At 50.8% G+C, this 20,784-nt stretch overlaps 1 protein-coding gene across 3 annotated transcripts in view; it reads left to right on the top strand.

Moving 5' to 3' along the window:
- Window positions 1-18,161, top strand: part of Slc45a4 (solute carrier family 45 member 4) — a 68,262-nt gene extending 50,101 nt beyond the window's left edge. For all 3 annotated transcript variants that reach the window (XM_038343592.2, XM_038343595.2, XM_038343594.2), the window contains exons 3-8: window positions 8,197-8,385; window positions 10,077-10,256; window positions 10,709-11,778; window positions 12,428-12,524; window positions 13,300-13,511; window positions 16,326-18,161. In XM_038343592.2, coding sequence (XP_038199520.1) covers window positions 8,197-8,385; window positions 10,077-10,256; window positions 10,709-11,778; window positions 12,428-12,524; window positions 13,300-13,511; window positions 16,326-16,691 — 2,114 coding nt within the window. In that variant the 3' untranslated portion in view covers window positions 16,692-18,161. The remainder of the gene's footprint in view (window positions 1-8,196; window positions 8,386-10,076; window positions 10,257-10,708; window positions 11,779-12,427; window positions 12,525-13,299; window positions 13,512-16,325) is intronic.
- Window positions 18,162-20,784: the final 2,623 nt, after the last annotated feature.

The following is a 20,784-nucleotide window of genomic DNA, read 5'->3' as shown; positions in this document are numbered from 1 at the left end:
ACATGGCTATGTGCATTTCATCCTGAATGCAAAAGTTCTGGGAGCAGAGTTGTTTCCAGCAGTGCTACACAGGCCAAAGCATCTCAGCACTTAGCTGACAAAGCCTAATGTGGCTTCTGCATGTCAGACATCTGCATCACTGGGCAGAGGTGTTTGACCTGCACAGGAGATGAAGCAGTGACAAACTCAGTATTGAAGAGTCTGTTTCACTTTACATAGCCATTTTGAGAGCATCCCCAGGCAGGCCAGATTTCCTGATGCTCAAGAAGGGCAAACAAGGAGACATGATCACCTGGTGAAGGGTAGTTATGCCAGCACAGGACACTTGGGTCATGCTTCATTTGGCTGTGTTGAGGCAGTGGTCCTGCTGATGTGCTTAAAGAGTTCACAGTACACAACCCACCCACCTCTAGAACACCTACCAGAGGATACAGGTGCTGTTAGAAAGGTCTGAGACCAGGGCTGGAGAGATGGCTCAGTGGTTAAGAGCACTGGTTGTTCTTCCACAGGTCCTGAGTTCAATTCCCAGCAACCACATGGCAGCTCACAACTGCCTGTAACTCCAGTTCCAGGGAACCCAACACCCCCCACACAGACATATATGCAAGCAAAACACTAATGCACATAAAATAAAAATAAATAAATTAAAAAAAAGAAAGTCTGAGACCAGTTTGGATGGAGGGACACAGTAATACCCAGAAGGGTGGTATGGAGGGAGGCAGGGAACAGGCCTCCAGGCCCATTTTTCATGGCCTCTCTGAGGAAATGGGGACTTTGGAAGCGAAAATACTGTCAGGGCCTGTGGCATCCTTTCAACCAGTTCACCTTCAACAGGGCCACCAGACCAGGTGGAGGCTTCCCAGTGACTCGGGGTGTTTTATTTGTTCTGTGGCCTTAAGATCACCTGGCATTTGATCTTGGGGGACTTCATGGATCCTTAGACACAAGTGTTTCTGAACCCCATAAATCAGCTTGTCTATACTTCTGGTGCCCCACACCTTCCCACCAAAAGTCTTCGAGGCTTCCCTGGCACCTGAATCTTGCCCACTTGACTGGCCTGCAGGTTTCCATGACTCCTCTCTTCCAACATTCCTTCCCTCCAAGCAGGGCTGTGCGTGTCCTTCGCCTTGCCCTACTTGGCCTGCCTGTCAGATCTTCTCTGGGCTCTTTTCAGCCCTAGACATGGAGAAGGGAAGACTGTTCTTCCAAAGGGCAGAAAAAGGTACCTGGGAATGGAGGCAAAATTCCAGGCTACTTTGCTCAAACTTAGGTGAAATTAAGTATTGCCATAGGTTTTCCTTTGCCTTCCTGACAGTCCTCACAAGTGCCAGATTCAGAGGATGCCATTGAGGCAGGGATGTGCCCTGCACCTGCATTGCGCCTGTGTACAGTGCCACATAAATAGATGTCCAGCACAGAGTAGCCTAGTCACACTTACACATAAGCAGAACCATAAACAGACTATGCTCCAAAAGATACCAGAGGATTCCCTCCCCGCCACACACACACACACAGCCACTCATGCTTCCTTCTTGGGGTCAATTGCCTTCCACTTATACTTCCTTGCCAGGGTCCTGGTCACTGACATAACCTATAAAGGCTCTGACTCTCTTCCTGCTCTGGAAGCTTGTCTTGAGCTACTCACTTCCACTATCTATCTTTTCCTTAGACTCAGACCAGCTCAGTACTACCCCATCATCCTCAGTACTACTACCCACTGACATCTGGTAAGACATTCCTTCCTGCTCCTAGGTGAACCTCTGTCCCAGGCTGCTTTGTCTATTTCCTCCTGCCAAGCATGACAGTGTACGCCTGCTGGGTGGAGTGACTTATGCTGGTGGTGGCTGTGTGTAGGGGGAGCTCTCTGTGCCACTTGTGTCAATAGATCCTCAGGTGCATACCTCACCCCATCTTCTAAATGAAGTGGAGGGTAAGGCAGTGGGAGCACCTCATTGGGTGCCAGCACTACTAGCAAAGCCAGGGAGACCTCTCCATACCCAGGTCCCCAGCGTGGAACAGGCTTGTTCCTCCTGGTACTGTTGTTGGGCATGTTGAGTTTCATTTGGGAAAATATCACCATGTGTATGACATCTTTCCATGCATCGCTGTCCTGTCAGCTTTTTCCAGGAAGTGGGGAAGATAGTATTGAATTACCTGGGTATGTGTGAGACTTGATTTCATAGGAAAGTTATACGTTGGTACCCACATAGGGCTGTATGACTTTCCCTGATGCAGCATTCTTAGTCCTGAATGAAGTTGAAGAGGGAGGAGGGCACCAGACAGACCCTGCCTCACAGCCTCTGTGCCCTACCCACCAGAGCCTTTTCCTACAGGTGCTCAGGACCCATTTCTTTTAGGAGCCGGGTGCCATAGGGTTCTCAACCTTTGTGCAGCTATGGAGGTGGTGGCGCAAGGACCCCTTAGTCTCATGTCGGTTCAGAAACTAACTGGCCTCAGTGTGGACCCTGGAAGTGATTAATATCCTCCATACATCTTACTCCACATGGAAGAGAGTTCAGCACTTGGCAATGGGCTTGGTGATGGATATGTGTCCATTAAGTGTCTTTAGCTTCAGAGCTTTCCTAGCCTGCATCCTAGTCTGAATTGGTGACTTGGGGGTCAGACCTGTCTGTGCATTGTCTTCAGACAGTTGTGTCTGCAGTACAGTGTAGGCATTCATGGGGATCTGTTCACCCAGAGCAAGTGGACTCCCTGAGCCCCTGCTTTCTTTCTCTTTGGAGAGGAAATCGGGGTGGGGGGGGGTCTCTTAAGACAGGCTCTCATGTGGCCCAGGCTAGCCTTGAACTGGCTGTATAGCCAAGGATGGCCATGAACTCCTGATTATCTTACCTCCACCTTCTAAGAACTAGGGTTATAGGCATTTGCCTTCTTCCCTGAACACTTTCTTACAATATGTAACTGAGCTGTGAATCACTCCGGGCTGTGGGTAGTAGAAGCATAGAGGTGACATGTGACAGTTGAGTGGCAATCCTTTGAAACAGAGCTAGGAAAAAACCACTGAGTAGCTTCTAGTTTTACTCTTTCCTTATCTTCCCAAGGCACTGGTGCCTTCAGAATGTTCCTTGAAACTCTGTGGCCCTGCCTTTAGCTGGAGATGTGCATTCTTCCAGTGCAGACCCTCCCTGCCCAGGGAGGCCCCAGTGTTAGGATTCAGGCATTATGTTGCCCCCTGTCACCTGGTAGGATGTACTTTAACACCCAGTGTCTCAGCAGACCTTGCTTTGGTTCTGGTATGGCAGCAGGTGACCACGACCTGGCCTATGGAAAGTAGCCCATTCTTTCCACGCTGTAGCCTTAGCAAGGCCATCCTGAAATGGGCTCACAGTGAGCTTGCTGTTTGAGATTCCTGAGGTCACTCAAGGATGCTGAGGTTTTTCCCACGAAGAACTTCTTCTCACCAGTGCATGTTATCTTGGGGTTTTGTCCAGGAGTACAAACCTATCTGGCCTGGCAGGCTTGTCCATTGAGAGAAAGAATGAGTTCCTATTTCCATCCTGGACCTTTTGTTTTGTTAAATATTTATAGGCCACTTTCCCAGCCTCCCTCCCCCACAAATACCAGTTTATCAAAAATGTCCTTGTGAATAGAAACCTCTGCATGTGACCCAAGCATTGCAGTGGGCTGTCCCATGTACACATAGTGACACAGTGAGTATTTCCTGTGAACAGGGAACCTTCCGGGTCCCACCATTGTTGTTCAACCTTTGCCTGGAAAAAACCAAAAATTATTTACTAGGGACCGGCTTTGTGTTTGTTTAGGGCTTTGCTGGGAATCGCCTGGCTGAGACATCCCAGGGACGTGCTGGCAGCCGAGTATTGGGGGTGGCAGCACCCCTTGCTCATCCTGGGCAGCTTTGGAGGTGTGATGGGAAGTGTTAACTTGCCTGTGTGATGGAACAGTGCTGTCACCTGGTTAGAGCCAGGTCTGGGGCAGGGAGCTTTAACTATGACTTGGTAGCCCTCATACAGGTAGCTGAAACAGGGCGTTTGATCTCCTTGGGGCCAGGGTCTGGAGTCTAAAATAGACTTCTGGGTAGACTGGCATGACAAAAAACAAAACAAACAAACAACAACAAAACCCAAACTGCTATAATGTCACCACTGGTGCTATTTGTGTCCCTGTGCTTGTGTCCTTGGCTGCTCTCTTTGCTTTGCACAGCTCTGGATGTCTGTAGCCAATGATGCCACCCCTCAACCTTGCACAGCTAAACACAAGACTGCCTAGCCATGTTTCCTAGTAGGAATCTGCATTCCTCCAGCACACAGTGCAGTACCTGGTATATCACCAGGCTCTCTAGCAAGCAACCACCACCCTGTGGCTACTAGCGTCATGTGGAGGTCTCACCCTGTACAGGTCTGTACCTCTTCCAGGAGAGAATTTGGGGTTGAGTACTGGTATGACTGCTCATTATCCTGTCACAGGTGCTGTGGAACACAGTAGTGTCAGCTGAGTGGCCAGCCATGACATTCTTAATGAACACAGCAAAAACTGGCAAGACTAGAGGCCAAAATGTGGAGCTTAACATTGTAGTTAACATTCCTACTTGAGCAGTGGTAGAGTAGAGCAGAGGCAGACCCAACAGTACAGAAAGGCATGGCCGTACTTCAGGGGTGTCCTAGTTGATTTTTTTTTTTTTTTTTTTTTTTGTCAGCTTGACTCAAGCTAAAGTTATCTGGGAAGAGGAACTTCAATTGAGAGAATGCCTCAATTAGACTGATCTGATTCATGATTGACATGACCCAGGCCATTATGGGTATTGTCAGTCCTATGCAGGTGATCCCAAGTTGTATTTAAAAAAAGCCAGGAAGCAGAGTTCCTCCACGGCTTCTGCATTAGTTCCTGTCTCCAGTCCTCCCTTGAGTCCCTACTGTGACTTCCCTCAGTGATGAATTGTGACCTGAAAATTGTAAGTTGAAGGAGGCCTTCCTCTCCGATTTGCTTTTTATCATGGTATTTATCAGAACAATAGAAGACAAAGGCCTTGTGTTAAGATTGACAGCTCATAGTCCAGTTCTTGTCTCTGCCCCTGGAGCCAGTGAATGAGCAGCCCCAGATGCCAACAGATGGAGTGGCTGTGCATAAGACTTTACCGATGGACATGAAACGAATTTTATAAGCTTTTTTTTTTTTTAGTTAATTTATTTTTATGTATATGGGTGTTTTGTCTACAAATGTGTCTTTGTACCACGTGTATGCCTGGTACTCACGGAGGCCAGAAGAAGGTGTCAGATCACCTGAGACTGGAGTTAGGGATGGTTATGGGCTGTCATAAATGCCAAGTCCTCTGGAAGAGCATTCAGTCCTCTTAACCACTGAGCCATCTCTCCAGCCCCTCCATAAGCTTTTTGTGTCAGAAAGTATCACAGCCATTTTTTCTTGTCTTTTTTTAATTGGTTTTATTGAGCTATACATTTTTCATTTTTTGTAAGATCTATGTAGAAGGCAGCATGATCTTGGGCATCAGAGTTTGCTCACCTGTTCTGGAACCATAGCTTTTGGGCTGTGGTGGCTACAGCTGTCAGTTCCTGCAGAAGTAGTGACAGCTGGTCCAAGGTCTCCTATCCCTATTCCTGGCCAGCCTCCTGCTAGCCGTGCCCACCTGGAGGAGCCAGTACTTTTCACTGACTCTCATTTGCTGCCCCAGTAAGTGTCGGTACATAACCACACTCGGTGACCAGCTCTTGGCTGCTTCAAAGGCCATTGTGGGTGCAGCAGGGCCTGTTGTTCAACACCATATGTGTACACCTTGTGGCCAATAGATGGATGCATCATAGGATAGCTAGAGATGGCAGTGTCATGTCAAAGTGTCATCAAGCTGGACACCTTGCTCTAGAGCCTTTACTGTCTGTTTATCTTGTATGAGAGCATCTATTGTTCTCCTCTAGTCTGTCGAGTACTGTAGTAAACTACTCATCTGTAGTCTACATTAGAGATAGGAAGCACATTATTCTCCCATCTACGTGCTCAGATGAATATCTGGACCTGTCTTTCCCATTGTCTGAGGTACTTCCTGTCCCTTTGCTAGATGCTACAGACTTATGAACATGTCAGTCATCTGCGACTCCTGTCTACCTGTATGTGTCATCTGCCAATATGATTTTGCTGAAGTCTGTGTTCCTAGGGGCTGATGCCTGGACCTACTGATATGATGCCAGGCTCTGTTGATGTTGTCACTGTCACCTTACAGGGAGAGTTCCAGCCAATGAGAGCACCTGGGTTAAAGGTCTTTGCTAAGGGCAGGCGGTTGGACTGTTGGACGGTATAACAACAACGCAGTGTCAGTTCTAAGGAGGAACTCTGGATAGTGAAAGGTCCTGGCCCGCGGCCCATGCGGGCCTTGTCTCACAACTTGATTGAGTCAGCAAACCTCTATATGTCCTGTCTGGCTCTTGATTGGAAAAGGGACAAGAGGACCTGTTGGTCTCAGTGTTCCCAGGGAGCCATAGCCTGACTGGAACAAACCAGGATTTCTGGGTCTATATAGCATGGAACCCTGTATTCAGGGTTGGGTAGACACAGTGGGCAGCAGAAGGCAGTGGTACCTCCTGAATGGATAGCCCTCCCCTATTCCCCAGGTGTTGGCACAGTGACAGCAAAAGCCTCTCCCTAAGCAGGAGAGGGCAAGCCTGCTAAAGTGTCCCGTAAAGATGTCCCATGCACACAGGAATGATTTGGGCTCCTTGTTTACTTTGAGTTTGTGGTGTGACCAGTGGGAAGCTCATGGCACATCTCTATCCTCTGAACCCCAGACTGCCTTGTTCACTCTGGGTCGTTTTGAATAGGGGTTGTACCGAGACACAGGGCATGTGACATGGGTATTTCTGAAGGCAGGCAAGGGTAGTATGGCCAAGAACAGCCTTGGCTCCTCGAGTGCCTTGCCTAGCAAGGGTGAAGAGCTCATACCATTCCCACCCTGCTTGTCCGACAGAACTCACTGAGCAAACTCTAGTTCCCTGAATCTTGTCTGTTCTGCTGACTTGGGATGGGAACAGATCTAGCCTTCCTGTGGCCAGGCGCGGCTGCAGAGGTCAGAACACATACCTTAGACCCTGGCAGAGTGCCCTGGTACCGAATGGCGTGATGGCAAGGGGTTCTGCAAGGTGCTTCCTCCCTTACGCTTGCCCTCCTCCCACGCGACATTTATTTTCCTTGCCAGCTCAACATGAGTCTGTTTCCTCAGTGTCCTTAGAGTGTGAAATGCTTCTCTGATGAAGTGCTGACGTGCCAGGCCCTTTAAATTTTAAACAAACCATGGGTTGTTGTAAAATGGGGAGAGTTGTGCTGATCTTGTGCTGTCACTCAGAGCCTCCCAGCCACATCCAGGACATATGGTGTGCCATTGCTCACCCAAGTGGCCAGTCACTGCCCTCGTAAGGATAACCAGCACTCTGACTTGTAGCAGCAGATTCCTCTGTGAGGCTTTGGCCGTCACTCAAGGGAGTGGTGTGGTATGTGCTCATGAGCAAGGATCTCTGTGGTGTAGAGAGAGGCTCGTGGGAACTGCTGGCAGCTATGCAAGTACATTCTAGTTGCTGTGCAGTACTCTGACCTGTGCCAGGGCCATCATCCTTCATCTGCTCTGTTGACACCACATTAGAATTTACATGACAGGAAGGTGGCATAGACTCTGGTGTCAGGCTACCCAGGTCTATCCTGTGGCTACCACATTCGCTGTGCCATGACTGGACAGTTAGAAAAACTAAATGGGAGAAGGGGCATTGGGTACTGGTTGTGGCCCCTTGGCTCCAGCTGGTTACATGTCACTTTATACTACCCCAGTGCTTGGGGCACTCACTGCCAAGGTAACTGAGGGTCTTGGTGGCTCTGTAGGGTCTTGGTAAGTAAGACCCTCTGTGATAGTTTTTCCCCAGTGAGGTCCAGAGTTAAATGACTCTTATTATTCCTGCAGGTGTAGCCACTATGCCACTTGCATAGTGTGATATGGAGAGACAGAGGCACTGAAGGACTTTGCAGCAGCTCAGCCCTGCTAAGCATGGTGGCCCTGAAGACAGAGCCCAGTACTGGCCCAAGGTCTAGAGTACTTTTTGTTTAGCATCCTCAGAGCCAAAAGACACTCAGAGAAAAGGTCTATCCTGAGGAGACTTGAGGGGGCAAGAGTATGTGTTTATGTGTGGTGTGTGTGAGTGATGAGTGACAGACTGTGTGTCCCTGCAGGCCTCCCTGAGCAGTACTACAGCCTCACCTGGTTCCTGAGCCCCGTCCTCGGCCTCATCTTCACACCGCTTATTGGCTCTGCAAGTGACCGGTGTACCCTGAGCTGGGGCCGCCGGCGGCCCTTCATCCTTGTGCTGTGTGTGGGGGTCCTCATCGGTGTTGCACTTTTCCTCAATGGCTCTGCCATCGGTGAGTTTTTGCTGAGCTTACACTAGTGCATGCTTTGGGGGCCTTATCTTATCTGGTGACTTAACTGGGTCACTGTGTGCAGGGTCCTGCTTGGGCCGCTGTGGAGACTGCAATGGGGAGCTTGGTAGTGGAGCTGGCCCCACATGGGAAAGCTGGAGGAACCTGTTCACAGGGAAACGCTTCCTGTTGTGATGGCTTGTTTTAATGCGCGTCTGACACCACGTCCTGTTTCCAGAGTGATTTCAAAAATTATCTTTTCTTTTTTTGTTCTCCTTTTCTTAGACATGGTAGTGAAAATGTCCAGAACCCAGTTTGCTGTTTGTTTTCTTGGTTCATGCCTCATGTGTTGTTTTGCTTCTTTCTGTTGTTTTGTTTTTAATTAAAGCCACTCTGTGTGGGAAAATATTTTCTGCCTTGCGGGCACCCTTCAGAACTGGTGGAAACAAAGCCTTGTTTTTTTGGCTCAGCAAGTGAAGGAGCACAGTGTGGGTTCTGAAGCACAGGTCTGCCCAAGTTCCAGTGGCAGCAGTTCTCTGGACAGAGGGTCCCAGGAGACCACCACCTCCATGGGGACCCACAGCTTCTCAGGACCAGGATAGGGACAGTCTGTGGCAGCTTTGGTTCATTCCCCTCCTGACTGGAGCATCTCCTTGCTAATTCCTACCTGCACAAGGCAGCCTCCTCTACCAGGAACTGCTCCTATCTAGGAATTTAGGGTTGCCACTTTCCTGGCATTTGCTGCTGGCCTTGGGCCTGTCAAAGTTACCTGAAAGTGTTCTCAGTGACATGTGTAGAGATCATTCCTGGGATGGTCCTGGCCATAGGTAGCCAGCCTGTAGGCACCAACTCTCTTGCCAGTGGGGCCTCCTGGGCAACCCATGACCCAGCGGGTTGAGGTGCAGTCAGAGGACTGTACTTCATGGCCAGGCCTGTCTTTGCCCCACCTCTAGTGCTGAAGGTTGGTCTCAGTATGAGCCGTCCGGGGCTGGGTATTGCTCTCTGGGTCCAGGCAGTTCCCCAGCCAGGTAAGACTTGGTGTATGAGGGCAGCCTTCTCAGAGGCTCTCAGTGCCTGCTGAGGCTACATGTCCTACTTAGATCCGCATAAACTTAAAGCCTGTGCCTAGCTTGGATGCTGAGGCAGAGCCAACCAGCTCGGGGAGCAGCAAGGGAGCTTGGGTTGATGGGAAGAGGAGGAAATGGCTTCTTTAGAGCAGTGGAGGTGGTGGCCCTTGCACAGCCACTGCAGTTGATGCCAGTTGTCTTACCAGCTGGTGTGGCCACTGCTGCTAATGGACAGAGGAACAGGAAACTTTTCCCTTCTTGCTTGAAAAACTATGAGGGAAGGAGAGAAAGCTTATCATTGCTGCTCTTACAGAAGACCCAAGTTAAAGTCCCAGCATCCACATGGTAGCTCACAACCATCTCTAACTCCAGTTCCAAAAGATCTGATGCCCTCTTCTGACCTCTGCAGGCATCAAGCATGCATGAGGTGAACAGCCGTACATGCAGGCAAAACATCTATAATAAAATAAATATTTTTTAAAAGAAGGAACTCTTGGGGGCTGGACAGAGGAGGTACATCCACAAACCACAGAAATGGGATGAAGCTTACTGCTGTCCTGAAACCATTTTCCTCAGGAGCCTGACAGTTGGCATTGGAGTCTGACTGTTTCCCCATGCTCTGTCTAGGTCTGGCGCTCGGCGATGTTCCCAACCGGCAGCCCATTGGCATTGTCCTCACGGTGCTGGGAGTAGTGGTCCTGGATTTCAGTGCTGATGCAACTGAGGGGCCCATCCGTGCCTACCTGCTGGATGTGGTGGACAGTGAGGAACAAGATATGGCTCTCAACATTCACGCCTTCTCTGCTGGTAAAGCCCCATGCCAGGCCCCAGGTGGGAGGGAGGAATTGCTCCTTGGTGGCAGTGACCAGTGCTGGGACCGTAGGAAGCACTGTGGTTCACTCCTGACCCATGAACCTAGCAGGATTAAGGGACTGAGGAGCAGGGCTAGGAGAGAGTAAGGCCTGCCTGGATGATATGCCTGCCAGGTGGATTTGGTGAGGGCCCCACACTGACACTGCCTGGGGACCACACAGGTGGGCTGGGGTTGCTTCTAGGCCTGAGACTCCTTTTGTCTTGTATTTCTGACTAGAAACAGTGTTAGACCAGTCTTCAGATCTGTGCTGTCATCAGAGTTGTTTCCTTGTGTTTGTCTCCGCTGTCCTTTCGTTCTCCATCTCACTGATTTGCCGTAGAACTCAGTCCCCCTGTGTAAGGCCCCGTGTTGGGCCTGAAACTCACTGTCACTTCTCTACCTACAGGCCTTGGTGGGGCTGTTGGCTACGTGCTGGGTGGGCTGGACTGGACACCGACCTTCCTAGGTGACTGGTTCCGCACACAGAACCAGGTGCTCTTCTTCTTCGCTGCCATCATCTTTTCAGTGTCAGTGGCCCTGCATCTCTTTAGCATCGAGGAGGAACAGTACAGCCCACAGCAGGACCGCAGTCCTGAGGATGCCACCCTGCCCAGCACCAGTGTCCAGCCCAGTGCCCTAGCCCCTGCTATCCGCCTCAGCTCCCTTGGGGGGGGTGTGCAGGACGGCAGCCCCCCGTTCCCAGATGAGGTGCAGTCAGAGCACGAACTGTCCTTGGACTACCTCGACGTGGACATCGTGCGCAGCAAGAGTGACTCAGTGCTGCACATGCCTGATGCCACCCTGGACATGGAGCCTGAACTGCTCTTCCTGCACGACATAGAGCCCTCCATCTTTCACGATGCTTCCTACCCCAGCACCCCCCGGAGCACCAGCCAGGAGCTCCTGAGGGCCAAGCTGCCCCGCCTGTCTACGTTCCTCAGGGAGTCCACCAAGGAGGACGACACCTTGCTTGATAATCACTTGAATGAAGCTAAAGTCCCAAATGGGAGAGGTTCCCCACCAATGGATTCACTCAGTAACCGCTCTAAAGTGGACTTGAAGCCCTCAGTCATGTCTGGTTCCATGAGGCGGCGTAGGCACATGTTCCACAGGCAGGCTTCTAGCACTTTCTCCTACTATGGTAAGATTGGGTCCCACTGCTACCGCTACCGCCGGGCCAATGCAGTGGTCCTGATCAAGCCATCACGAAGCATGAGTGACCTGTATGACCTGCAGCAGCGGCAGCGATCCCGGCACCGCAACCAGAGTGGGGCCACCGCCTCCAGTGGGGACACAGAGAGCGAGGAGGGTGAGGCGGAGACCACTGTGCGCCTGCTATGGCTGTCCATGCTGAAGATGCCCAAGGAATTGATGCGGCTCTGCCTCTGCCACCTACTCACTTGGTTCTCTGTCATCGCAGAGGCTGTCTTCTATACTGATTTCATGGGCCGGGTGATCTTCGAAGGGGACCCCCAGGTGAGCACCCTATGACTAGCAGCTTCACTGCCCGGAGAAGCAGGCAGTCTAAATGTCCGGAACTTCTTGTGAGCCTACATGCACTGCCCTTGCACCCACATGCCCATGTGGGTCCGGGGTGTCCCCAGCAGGCAGCTGACCAGTGCACACTTAAATGCATGGTCAGTTGTGCAAGCTGAGACAAAGTTGTGACGGTGGGGTCTATGGTGACCATTTGTGAATGCTAGGTTCTTTCACACAAAAGACCAGAACCTCTTTGAATATTGTAAATGGAGTGTTGGCTCCACTGTCAAAGGAACAGCCTATTTTTATTCTTACCAGGCCCTGCTAGTGGTTCTGGGCTTGCTCCGTGGCCCTATAGGTGGTCACAGTAGTCTGTTACACCTTTTTCAGAGGTTAGCATGGCATCTCAGACTCATTTCTGCCTATCTAGATCAATCTTATTTCAGGGCCACAGGCAGGATTCCACTTCTCATTGTGGGAAAAAGTTGCATGTGGACTGGGAGGGGCTGGAGGTAGTTTATCAGATACTGACCTGGACTTGGGTTGATTCTCCTCCTCACCTCTCAATCTGCCTACATGGAAATGCAGAGTAATTTCCTCTGCCCTGAGGGTAGCAAATGCCCTCAACCTCCTCTCTCTGCAACAGGCCTCCAACTCCACCTTATGGCATAAGTACAATGCTGGCGTGAAGATGGGCTGCTGGGGCCTGGTCATCTACGCTGCTACTGGTGCTATCTGCTCAGGTGAGAATCAGGGGATCCTGACTTCTTTCTAAATAGAGGAAAAGCCAATAAAGTCAGCTGCTGTGGCTTGGGATCAGGTGTTTCTGAGACATGGAGGCCATCTATGTGCTGTTTGTTCCATGGCACTGTTCAGTGTAGTGGCACCTGTGTATTAGCATGTTGTCACTGCCATGCCAACCCCAGCTGCGGCCCAGCAGTCTGAGGGGCAGTGGAACAGATCCAGACTGCCAAGGACAGGAGCTCTGATGGGTGGGGTGATGGGCTCTCGTCCTAAGGCAGCATCCCTCACTTTTTGAACTTGAAAGAGTTAGGACTGGAGTCTCTTCCCTTAGCTGCCCACACTCAGTCTGAACCTGGAGTGGAAGTCTACTTTGCCTGATCTGTAGGTGAAGAGGGTAGGGCAAGGCAGGTCAGCCAAGTGTCAGGGTGACAAAGAGATTCCTCCTGGAGGAGGTGGTGCCTGGGAGGACCCAATCAGAAGACAGTATCCTGAAGCTGGCCCAGAGTGTTGGGGAACGCAGAATGACAAGGGAAGGGCCAAACATTTCCCCGAGGATACCTGGGTGGGCATTCAGCAGCTCAGGGAGGCCACAGAGAGCTGGCTTCTTTCAGAAGTGCTGGAGTCCTTGGGAATACAGGTAGGCATGGGCTGCATGATTCAGGTGGGCAGGTCTTTATGCCTGAAGGCCTAGTTCAACCAGAGGGTGGCAGTGATGGAAGTAAGGGGTATATGGAGGCAGCAGCTCTGTCATAATCCTTGTGGCCTTCTCTGCAGCACTGCTACAGAAGTACCTGGACAACTATGACCTGAGCATCAAGATCATCTATGTGTTGGGGACGCTGGGTTTCTCCGTGGGCACTGCTGTGATGGCTCTATTTCCCAACGTCTACGTGGCCATGATCACCATCAGCACCATGGGCATCGTCTCCATGAGCATCTCCTACTGCCCCTATGCCCTCCTAGGGCACTACCATGACATCAAGGAGGTACAGCCAACCTGTGGGTGCTGAGTGGAGGTGGTGATAAGGTCACTTCCGAACCCTTCTTGGCCTTAGGTCTGGTTGGTCTTCAGGGGCCCCCATCTGTGCTCAGTTCCCTTCTGTCCCCCTTGTCTTCCCTTCCGATGAAGGCAACAGTTTCCATTCTCTTAATCATTCCTTGGCCACAAGGTTGTCTCTGAACATCCAGGTTCTGGGCCCTGTCACAGCTGGGAACAAGAAGCTGTCCTGCCCACTTCCCCTTTACCATCATGTCCCCCACTAGTGGGCATTTCCCTTCCCAGCTCACTGTCTGGTTGGACCCAGCTCTAGCAGCCTCAGTGCCCTTCTGTCTTGCAGCATTTGAAGAGCCCCTGTCAGCCACTGCCTCTGCGGTGTCACTGCTGGGCCTCTGTGGGGAGTGGTTGGAACCAGGTGTAGAGGAGCACAGTTATATATCCAGCGTCAGGGAGCTGAAGGCCAGAGGGTTGAGGCTTTAAGATCCTTCTCAGCAAGTTCAAGGTTAGCCTAGGCTACTTAAGACCCTGGTTTAAAAGATAAAACAACAACAACAAAATCAAGCAGCTGGGCATGGTGGCACATAGCTTGAATCCCATTAATCATTAAAGCAAAATCAATTTGCTCATTAGGTACACAGCACACCCATTCCTAATCAAACCTCATGGTGGTGGGGTTTTGTAGATGAGCTCTACAGGCTTCATACTGTTGAGGCTGAGCTACTTGCTGGCATTTCAGACGTGGGTCATACAGAATTGCCCAGACCAAGAAAGCTGGTGACCAGAGTCTAGAAGGTCTTTCTCCCCTGCTGCCCTGACCTTCCTATAACTAGACTGGCATTTTCCATTTCATCTCATTCTTTGTGGCTTGGGTAGCATGCCGGGGCCACCACTGGTCCCAGGCCTCTGTGCCACCTAATGTCTGCCCAGCAGGTTCTAGTGTACCTTGAGGTAGTGGAATTACTCTCATGTTCTTCCCCCGGGTGGGTGTTCTTGGAACGCAGGGCCTCCCATCCTGTCTTCATTGTTGCTGAATGACCACACAAGTGCATGTGCTACGCTTCTGGCCATTTTTCTCTGTCCTTGGATGTTCTTCTTTAAAGTAGGTCTGCAGTGAGTCTTGATGTCAAGCAGCATGAGCTCCTCAGCTGTTAATCAGGGTCACTCCAGCTGTCCCATTGTACCCTAAACTGGTCTAGAACTTGTATAGAGCCCAGCCTGGCCTCCAACTCGTAGAAATTCTGTTGTCTCTCCCTAGTGAGTGCTAGGATTACAGATACGAGTTTTCATACACATTTGAAAAAAAAACAAATTACTACTTGGTTTTGAGACAGGGTCTTGCTAGTATCCCTCACTGGCCTGGAACTCACAGAGATCCACCTGCCTCCACACCCTGAGTGCTGGGATGAAAGATGTGTGCAACCACACCTAGCTAACCCCCCACCCCCATAATTTCAAAGATTTTTCTAAGGTCTCAGGGAGACAGCTTAGTGGTTAAAGTTGGTATCTAAGTATAAGGACCTGAATTCAGAACCTTTGTAAGGCCCTGGGTGTACCTGTAACTCCAGTGCCAAGTGGGCAGAGACAAAAGGTCCCTGGGGCTCATAACCTAGACAACCATTGAGTAAGAGACACTGTCTCAGAGAAGGAGGTAGAGAGCAATAGAAGACAACACCTGATGTTCTGATGTTGACCTGTCTCCATGGTGTGTGTGTGTGTGTGTGTGTGTACCTGTCTCCATAGGGGGGGTGTGTGTGTGCTTTTTCTTTCTTTTTTCTTTTTTTTTTCTTTTTCTTTTGTTGGTTTTTCAAGAGAGGGTTTCTCTGTGTAGCCCTAGCTGTCCCAGAACTCACTTTGTAGACCAGACTAGTCTTGAACTCAGAGATCCACCTGTCTCTGTCTCTCATGTACTGAGATTAAAGGCATGAGTCACTACTGCCCAACTCACACAGATTTTTATGTTTTTTGCTTGATTTCTATTTTGAACACATGGATTATTCAGAAGTACATTGGTGAATTTCTGACATTTTAGGAGTTTTAATGATATGATGATCATGGTGGGCTGGTTTTTAGTAATCAAAATCAGAAAGTGCACATGTGTGTGATTTCAGCCCTTAAATTAACTGATCACTCAGTCTGTGGGCCAGCATGTCCCATATATGGTGAAATTCGTGTTCTACCCCTGTGACCTCTCTATGTCCATTGGGTACGGTGGGGTTTGTTTGTTGTTCAGCTGTTCTGTTCTCTTTCTGGCTTCTGAGAAGTGTGTTTAAAATCTCTCTTTCACTGTGGTGTACTCAAGTCTAAAATGTGAGTGTGGTTTTCATCTTTTGGGTAGGTTGGCCTCCATATCTCAAAGATATGGGTGAGCATAGCCATGCAGTACGCAGGCATGCTTTTATATCATGTTCAAGAAACACGAACAAACAAAGCTGCCCAGTGTTCCCTGCCCTGTCACCTGAGCCTAAATGCACGTGAGTGACTTGAGCGCCCTGCTCTCCGAGTAGATAGATTATCAGGGTGAGGTGGGCACTCCTGAGTCTGCCCTGCTTCTCTTCCTTGGAAATGGAGGCAGTGTCCTGGGGAATCAGGTCCTGATTAAGTTGCTTCTGCAACTGCCAGAATTTTCTACCTCTCCTGCCTGCCCGGTGCCAGGTAGGACCTGGGGCTCTGGAGATCCCAGCTGGGCAGCTGCCTAGAAGCTCACACCATGCGGATCTCGTCTCTTAGCTGCAGGCAGTGTCCATAGCCCTGAGGTGCCGATGAAAACCCTGCTCCTCTCACACTTGTCTCCCTTCTCTTGCAGTACGTCCACCACAGTCCAGGGAACTCCAAGCGTGGATTTGGCATTGACTGCGCCATCCTCTCCTGCCAGGTCTACATCTCCCAAATTCTGGTTGCATCTGCCCTCGGAAGCGTGGTCGACGCTGTAGGGACTGTCCATGCCATCCCCGTGGTAGCCTCCGTGGGCTCTTTCCTGGGTTTCCTGACAGCCACATTCCTGGTGATCTACCCTGAGGTGTCAGAGGAGGCCAAGGAGGAGCAAAAAGGCCTGTCCTCAGGGCCTGCTGGTGAAGGCGAGGGTGGAGCAGGCAGTGAGAAACCCACTGTGCTGAAGCTGTCTCGGAAAGGGGGCCTGCGGGGATCCGTGGAGACAGAATCCATGGTGTGAGCCCCAACTGGCACATTCCACAGCAGAGGGCAGGTTGGACTGGGGGCTGTGCTTGCCAACACTGTGTAAGCTGGAGTTCCATCCCAGAGCGCAGTTCAAGTTTAGTAGGTGTTAGGTGTAGGGTAGGTTTGAGCTATTAGGCAAAAATATCACACTAATTACCTTTCCCACAATTAAAAAAATCATTTGAAATCTTTTTTTATTGAAAAAACTTAATTTCAGCTGTCTTTTATTCTGCAGGTATACCATTTTGCATGTTTTAAATTGTGAAACATTCACAGCATAGTCAATAAGCAATTAGAAAATGCAAGGGTCTGCATTTCTAAAACAATTACTGTAATTGAACATGCAGAAGCTCCGACTCCCTTGGTGGTTGTCGTCTAAAGGCAACAGACAGCAGTGCAGTGTCCAGATTGCCCGGCAGGTGTCTGGGGGCTCCTCAGCATCCTGCGGGCACTGCCTTGCCTCGGAGCAGTTTTCTCTGTTTATTTTAGAAACCGTATTTTCTTTTTTACAACTGTGGTTTTCTTATAACAGCATCTCTAGCGAACTGGGCCCGCAGTCCTGTGCACAGCTGTCAGTGCCTGAGACCATACACCAAAGCTGGGGAAGGGTCCCAGAGTCGTTTGAGCAGGAGGCAGCCATTCCCTAGGGCAGCCTCCAGACATCCTGCCCAGAGACAGCACAAATCAGGACAGGAGTGCAGAAAGCGAATTCTCAGCATGCCTCCTGCGTGCTTGTGTGTGAGTTTGTCTGTGTCCAGTCCCTACCCACACGGTCTTCCCCAGAAGACCACAGGGCAATTGTTGGCTCTGCGTGACACTTCAGTTTGTCTCTACATAATCTTTGGGAATCCAGGCACAGAGCTCCAGGCAATCACTGACTCCTGAGTCCTGCTGCAAGGCTACCTCGAGAGTGTGGGGAACAGGGCACGTGAGGGTGCCGAGGCCTACCTCCCTGCCACATTTGTGACATTGGTCCTCGCTGGAACCTAACTGTAATCTTGTGACCTCATCACCTGCTCCTGCTGATGGTCACCTGAATGGGAATGAAGGCAAAGAGAAGCAAGTATCTGCCTGGGCAGGAGGGCTGTGACTAAAGAGCCCGGCGCAGTTTCCAGTCTCTGCATGTGAGCAAAACCCGGGCCTCAGGGAAGCAGGCTCCTCAAATGCTGCAGCTGTGGGAAAATCCTTTTCAAACCATGATCTCTGTTAAAAACTCCACAGTCCTGTCTCTTGGCTTGTGAGACCGTCAGTCTGCGCTCAGGAGAGGGGAGTTCCTCCCTGGATGAAGTCAAACCTGTGCTCTTGCTGCCTCGATTGGTGTTTTTATATAAAGTACTTTAAAGTGCATGAGAATCATGCTGCAATATGAGCATTCTAAAGCAAATATATATATACATATATATTTCAAGATGAAAGTAAGCCGTTTTTAAATAAATTACTTGAATTTTCTGTGTATTCAAAGGAATGCTATGTTTAACGTTCTTGGCAGGCCTCTGTCTTGCCACATTCCCACACTGGTGGCGCTTTGTAGTTTGTAGTGTTTTGTGTCTGGAGAGCAGAGGTGTGTACTCAGGATACCTTCCATCTGCCTGGGTCCTCCCTCAAGCCTAGGCCTACAGAGGACTGGCCCCACCTTCCAGTGTTTTCTGTGTTGCCAGTTGAGAACAGAATTGCAAGTCTCCTGCTTAGATGGGAGAAGTTGGACTGCCAAGCACAGTCCTTACACTGAGCCCTCCAGCCAGCCAAGCCCCATCAGCCAGTGCTCTGTCCCTCTGGGGAAGCAGGCACCTCTGGACTCCTCTCTTCAGTTAGTGTCCTCGGCAGGTCGTCCCTGTGCAACTTAGTTTCCTTTGGGGGTTTTAAGAGGGTAACCCTTCCTCCTGAGACTTCTGGTCCGTGGTAAGGACCATAGCCTCTGTTTTCATGCATTCTGCCTCCCCACCTTGCCATAGCAGGACAGAAGGAGGCAGGAGTGCAGAGAACACTCAGTTGGCAAAACCTGGCTCAACCCAAACTCTGGAATCATCATACCAAGTGTGGGTCTAGGAAGGTGCATGCTGCTCACAGCACCCCAACCATGCTGAGGCTCGGGATGCAGACCGTGCTTACTGAAGCCAAATGTCAGGAGATTTGGGTCTAGTAGAGACCAGACCCACAGGAGGAAGAGAGATGGGATCACCACGTGCAGTCTGCCAGCCCTTGAGGTGCTAGCCTCCACTCACCAGGATCTGAAGTAACACAAAGACACTCTGTGGTCATGGCACAGGCCTTGGCAGAACCACTGGTAAAATATTGACACCCTAGATGAACAGCCAGAAACAGGGCTGTTGTTGTCAGGTCAGGCTGCATGTCTGGTAGTTTTAAAGACCTGAACCTGTTAGGTGTGTGCATTGACATCCAGCTGTCTGTGGGTCTGGTCTGGGTGAGGTCTTGGGTCAAGACCCTAGGATAGCAGCAGTGTTGGTTTCTGGGCTTCCTTGCAGATAAATAAAGTGAGCCATGGGCCTCAAGGTGGATGTGTCTCCTCTGGGGTAGACCAATAGCCAGATCCTTTTGCCTAGCCCTTCCCTTGCTGAGAGGTTGTTCTGAGATTTCACCGATGGACAGCTGTCAGGGCCGCTGATTGTGCATGAAGCCAAGGGAGGGGGGCTGCGTGTGACATAGATGCCTGTATTGCTCAGAGCAGCCCAGGCATTTCTGGTTTTTGACCTGGGCTGTCAGTCCAGCCTCCATGGGTAGTGAGGTCCCAGAGAGAACACCTGAGTAGCTCTTTTGTGAGAGGAAAGGTGATCATCTGGGCCTAGGGGACTGGAAGGGTCAAGCAGACGCCCATTTGTGGCCAGTACTGTGCCAGTACTGTGGCTGCAACATGGAGTTAGCTTTGAAATGCCTTGGGGCCTGGACTACATGAAAGCACCATGTGGGGTTTTAGTGGGAATCCTTTGGTCAAAGGCCATAGAATGCACGCAGGTTACTAACAGAAGGGAGTGATGATGGTCTGAACCCTGCTTTTGTTGCCTGTCAAAGTCAACTACAATAGTTGTTTTAAGAGAGGCCTCTTAAGATACGAGGCCCAAGTTTGCCTGCGCCAGAGTACCAGCTGGTAGGAAGGGGTCCACAGCCTACTTCCGGCTGGGGCAGAATGGCATGATGGCACTCCTGGTGTCTGGAAAGCTGGCTATGGGACACTGTTCTTAGCCTAAGATCTTAGCTGGAACATCCGGTCCCGCTGAGAGGTCTACACCCTCAGGCTCCCACCCTTGAGATGCTCAGGGCCTGTGAGGGCTGGTTTGGGAAAATTTGGGAGGGAGGGGGCAGGACCTGGTTGGTAACATCCTGGAGTGGTCAGGATGTCATAGAAGGTGCTTGTGGCACCCCCAACAACAGCAGCTAGGGCCCCCGTTGTCTTGTCTCCCTGCTGCCACTGGCTTGTGCAACCACCGGAGCAGATGGCTCCCTTTGTTTGTAGTCAGTGGCTGGCGTGCGGCAGCCATGGCCACATTTGCCACAGGTCAGTGTTACGGGACACCGGCTACTGAGACTGGACACTCCTCGACCTCACACGTACCAGATGCCACGACTTCCCAGCTGTTCTGCTTCTACCCGAGCCTCTGTCTTCAGCCACCGACCAACACCTGCCGTGTGCAGGTGAAGCCACAGATGGGTCCTCCTCCAGCGGCTGTCACCAGCAGTGGGCTCACCCCTGTGCCTGTGAGCCTGAAAGCAGTGCTTCCGAGAGTGCCTGGGGACTGCCCAGCGGAGCAGCCTTGAACGGACCTCAGTGTGGCAAGCAGGGCATGCGTGCTCAGTAGCTCTTGTCACCACCTCATGAAAAGCCAGCATCACCATCAGGGCTGAAGCCCGAGATGACCCCTTGGATGGCAACCCTTGGGCCTCCAGGAGACCTTAGCATCCTCTGGCAGCCCCAGCTGTGCACCCCCCCAACGCCTGCCAAAGGTCCTGTGCTGGGACATGGAGCGGGAAGCACGGTTGTTGGAAAGGCCTCGGCACAGGGGCGCTCCCCAGGCACCTTGGAACAAAACTATTTAGTTCCTTTGTGAACTGGAAACAGGACCACTGTTATCAAC

The sequence above is a fragment of the Arvicola amphibius genome, chromosome 9 (genome assembly GCF_903992535.2).
Source record: "Arvicola amphibius chromosome 9, mArvAmp1.2, whole genome shotgun sequence".
Classification (NCBI taxonomy): Eukaryota; Metazoa; Chordata; class Mammalia; order Rodentia; family Cricetidae; genus Arvicola; species Arvicola amphibius.
This window is presented reverse-complemented; position numbering and strand designations above follow the sequence as displayed.